Genomic DNA, 5,000 nt, shown 5'->3' on the forward strand with positions numbered 1-5,000 from the left:
AAGTAACCTCCCCATGTCTCTCCCCATCAGTAAGTAACCTATCCATGTCTCCCCCATCAGTAAGTAACCTCCCCATGTCTCCCCAATCAGTAAGTAACCTCCCCATGTCTCCCCCATCAGTAAGTAACCTCCCCATGTCTCCCCCATCAGTAAGTAACCTATCCATGTCTCCCCCATCAGTAAGTAACCTCCCCATGTCTCCCCCATCAGTAAGTAACCTATCCATATCTCCCCCATCAGTAAGTAACCTCCCTATGTCTCCCCCATCAGTAAGTAACCTCCCCATGTCTCCCCCATCAGTAAGTAACCTATCCATGTCTCCCCCATCAGTAAGTAACCTCCCTATGTCTCCCCCATCAGTAAGTAACCTCCCCATGTCTCCCCCATCAGTAAGTAACCTATCCATGTCTCCCCCATCAGTAAGTAACCTCCCCATGTCTCCCCCATCAGTAAGTAACCTATCCATGTCTCCCCCATCAGTAAGTAACCTCCCCATGTCTCCCCCATCAGTAAGTAACCTATCCATGTCTCCCCCATCAGTAAGTAACCTATCCATGTCTCCTCCATCAGTAAGTAACCTCCCCATGTCTCCCCCCATCAGTAAGTAACCTCCCCATGTCTCCCCCATCAGTAAGTAACCTATTTTTGTCTCCTCCATCAGTAAGTAACCTCCCCATGTCTCTCCCCATCAGTAAGTAACCTATCCATGTCTCTCCCATCAGTAAGTAACCTCCCCATGTCTCCCCAATCAGTAAGTAACCTCCCCATGTCTCCCCCATCAGTAAGTAACCTCCCCATGTCTCCCCCATCAGTAAGTAACCTCCCCATGTCTCCCCCATCAGTAAGTAACCTATCCATGTCTCCCCCATCAGTAAGTAACCTCCCCATGTCTCCCCAATCAGTAAGTAACCTCCCCATGTCTCCCCCATCAGTAAGTAACCTCCCCATGTCTCCCCCATCAGTAAGTAACCTCCCCATGTCTCCCCCATCAGTAAGTAACCTATCCATGTCTCCTCCATCAGTAAGTAACCTCCCCATATCTCTCCCCATCAGTAAGTAACCTATCCATGTCTCCCCCATCAGTAAGTAACATCCCCATGTCTCCCCAATCAGTAAGTAACCTCCCCATGTCTCCCCCATCAGTAAGTAACCTCCCCATGTCTCCCCCATCAGTAAGTAACCTATCCCCATGTCTCCCCCATCAGTAAGTAACCTCCCCATGTCTCCCCCATCAGTAAGTAACCTCCCATATCTCCCCCATCAGTAAGTAAACCTCCCCATGTCTCTCCCCTCCCTATCCATGTCTCCCCCATCAGTAAGTAACCTCCCCCATGTCTCCCCCATCAGTAAGTAACCTATCCATGTCTCCCCATCAGTAAGTAACCTCCCCATGTCTCCCCCATCAGTAAGTAACCTCCCCATGTCTCCCCCATCAGTAAGTAACCTATCCATGTCTCCCCCATCAGTAAGTAACCTCCCAATGTCTCCCCCCATCAGTAAGTAACCTCCCCATGTCTCTCCCCATCAGTAAGTAACCTATCCATGTCTCCCCCATCAGTAAGTAACCTCCCCATGTCTCCCCCATCAGTAAGTAACCTATCCGTGTCTCCCCCATCAGTAAGTAACCTCCCCATGTCTCCCCCATCAGTAAGTAACCTCCCCATGTCTCCCCCATCAGTAAGTAACCTCCCCATGTCTCCCCCATCAGTAAGTAACCTCCCCATGTCTCCCCCCATCAGTAATTAACCTCCCCATGTCTCCCCCATCAGTAAGTAACCTATCCATGTCTCCTCCATCAGTAAGTAACCTCCCCATGTCTCTCCCCATCAGTAAGTAACCTATCCATGTCTCCCCCATCAGTAAGTAACCTCCCCATGTCTCCCCAATCAGTAAGTAACCTCCCCATGTCTCCCCCCATCAGTAAGTAACCTCCCCATGTCTCCCCCATCAGTAAGTAACCTATCCATGTCTCCCCCATCAGTAAGTAACCTCCCCATGTCTCTCCCCATCAGTAAGTAACCTATCCATATCTCCCCCATCAGTAAGTAACCTCCCGATGTCTCCCCCATCAGTAAGTAACCTCCCCATGTCTCCCCCATCAGCAAGTAACCTCCCCATGTCTCCCCAATCAGTAAGTAACCTCCCATGTCTCCCCCCCATCAGTAAGTAACCTCCCCATGTCTCCCCCATCAGTAAGTAACCTATCCATGTCTCCCCCATCAGTAAGTAACCTCCCCATGTCTCTCCCCATCAGTAAGTAACCTCCCCATATCTCCCCCATCAGTAAGTAACCTCCCATGTCTCCCCATCAGTAAGTAACCTCCCCATGTCTCCCCCATCAGCAAGTAACCTATCCATGTCTCCCCCATCAGTAAGTAACCTCCCCATGTCTCCCCCATCAGTAAGTAACCTCCCCATGTCTCCCCCATCAGTAAGTAACCTATCCATGTCTCCCCCATCAGTAAGTAACCTCCCAATGTCTCCCCCCATCAGTAAGTAACCTCCCCATGTCTCTCCCCATCAGTAAGTAACCTATCCATGTCTCCCCATCAGTAAGTAACCTCCCCATGTCTCCCCCATCAGTAAGTAACCTATCCATGTCTCCCCCATCAGTAAGTAACCTCCCCATGTCTCCCCCATCAGTAAGTAACCTCCCCATGTCTCCCCCATCAGTAAGTAACCTATCCATGTCTCCTCCATCAGTAAGTAACCTCCCCATGTCTCCCCCCATCAGTAAGTAACCTCCCCATGTCTCCCCCATCAGTAAGTAACCTATCCATGTCTCCTCCATCAGTAAGTAACCTCCCCATGTCTCCCCCATCAGTAAGTAACCTCCCCATGTCTCCCCCCATCAGTAAGTAACCTCCCCATGTCTCTTCCCATCAGTAATCTCCCCCTGGTCTCTCTGCTTACAGGTATCATCCACCCCAAGACACTCTTCCGTCAGCGAGTGTACCAGAAAGCTATCAACGACGCTATCAGCTCTCTCAGCAAGCTTAACCTCAACTTCATGAAGACTTCCAACGTCACTGATGTCACCATCAATATGGACATCAACCCCTCCCCCACCTGTGAGTACTGAGCAGGGAGGGGAGGCAGGGAGAGAGGGGAGAGATGGGGTTACTGGTAGGTGGGAGAAAGATAGGGGGAAGGGGGGAGAGAGAGAGAGAGAGAGAGAGAGAAATGGGAGATATGGAGAGACATGTGAGCATAATTAGAAGATACCATTGCCTAAGAGAAACCTTTGTCAAGAGTACCTTTGTTAAGAGCACCTTTGTCAAGAGTACCTTTGTCAAGAGTATCTTTGTTAGGAGCACGTTTGTCAAGAGCACCTTTGTCAAGAGTACCTTTGTCATGAGTACTTTTGTGAAAAGTACCATTGTCAAGAGTTTCTTTGTCAAGAGTACCATTGTCAAGAGAACCTTTGTCAAGAACACCTTTGTCAAGAGTACCTTTGTCAAGAGTACATTTCTCAAAAGTACCTTTGCCAGAGTACCTTTGTCAAGAGTACCTTTGTCAAGAGTACCTTTGTAAAGAGTACCTTTGTTAAGAGTACCTTTGTCAAGAGTACCTTTGTCAAGAGTACCTTTGTAAAGAGTACCTTTGTGAAGAGTACCTTTGTCAAAAGTACCTTTGTCAAGAGTACGTTTGTCAAGAGTACCTTTGTCAGAGTACTTTTGTCAAGAGTACCATTGTCAAGAGTACTTTGGTCAAGAGTACCTTTGTTAAGAGTACCATTGTCAAGAGTATCTTTGTCAAGAGTACCTATGTCAAGAGCACCATTGTCAAGAGTACCTTTATCAAGAGTACCATTGTCAAGTGTACCATTGTCAAGAGTACCTTTGTCAAGAGTACCTTTGTCAAGAGTACTATTGTCAAGAGTACCTTTGTCAAGAGTACCTTTGTCAAGAGTACCTTTGTCAAGAGTACCTTTGTCAAGAGTACCTTTGTCAAGAGTACCATTGTCAAGAGTACTATTGTCAAGAAAATACCTTTAATCAAAGAGTAAAACACCTTTGTCAAAATACCTTTGTCAAAATGCCTTTGTCAAGTACCTTTGTCAAATACCTTTATCAAAATACCTTTGTCAAAGTACCATTATCAAGTACTATTATCAAAGTACCTTTGTCAAAATTACCATTGTCAAAAGTACATTGTCAAAATTACCTATTGTCAGTATCATATTGTCAAAGTATCATTGTCAAAGTATCATTGTCGATACCTTGCAGTATATCATTGTCAGTACTATTGTCATATCGTCAAGAAGTATCATTGTCAAGAGTATCATTGTCAAGAGTATCATTGTCAAGAGTATCATTGTCAAGAGTATCATTGTTCAGTCATTGTATCATTGTCAAGAGTATCATTGTCAAGAGTATCATTGTCAAGAGTATCATTGTCAAGAGTATCATTGTCAAGAGTATCATTGTCAAGAGTATCATTGTCAAGAGTATCATTGTCAAGAGTATCATTGTCAAGAGTACCATTGTCAAGAACACTATACAGGAGTACAAGTGTCACAAGTGTTGGGACAGTGTTGTTCCCACCTCAGTTTTCAACAAGTTTATGGCATTCAATTATCCCTCTCCCCTCCTCTTCTTCCTCCCCTCTCTCTCTCCCTCCCCTCCCCCTCCCCTTCCCTCTCACTCTCTCCCCCTCCCCTTCCCTCTCCTTCTCTCCCTCCCCTCCCCTTCCCTCTCACTCTCTCCCCTCCCCTTCCCTCTCCCTCTCTCCCTCCCCTCCCCCTCCCCTTCCCTCTCACTCTCTCCCCTCCCCTTCCCTCTCCCTCTCTCCCTCCCCCATCTCCCTGGGAAGGCGGAAAGAAGACAGGAAAGCGTGGACGCACCATCAATTTCCGCGATATTAAACGCATCCAAGAAGCAGGAATGATGACGAGGGAGGGGGAGTGAAGGGGGAGGGAGGAGGGATGGGGAGGGGAGGAAGGGAGGGAAGGGGGATGGGAGGGAACGGAAGGGGAGATGACTAGCTTTTTTACAACC

At 47.5% G+C, this 5,000-nt stretch overlaps 1 protein-coding gene across 1 annotated transcript in view; it reads left to right on the plus strand.

Moving 5' to 3' along the window:
• LOC128684665 (glutamate receptor ionotropic, NMDA 2B-like) overlaps positions 1-5,000 on the plus strand; it is a 485,156-nt gene that overhangs the window by 155,387 nt on the left and 324,769 nt on the right. Inside the window, 1 exon segment of the mRNA XM_070104488.1 lies at positions 2,916-3,071. Within this exon segment, the coding sequence (XP_069960589.1) occupies positions 2,916-3,071 (156 nt within the window).

Source organism: Cherax quadricarinatus, chromosome 5 (assembly GCF_038502225.1).
Source record: "Cherax quadricarinatus isolate ZL_2023a chromosome 5, ASM3850222v1, whole genome shotgun sequence".
NCBI classification, from domain to species: Eukaryota; Metazoa; Arthropoda; class Malacostraca; order Decapoda; family Parastacidae; genus Cherax; species Cherax quadricarinatus.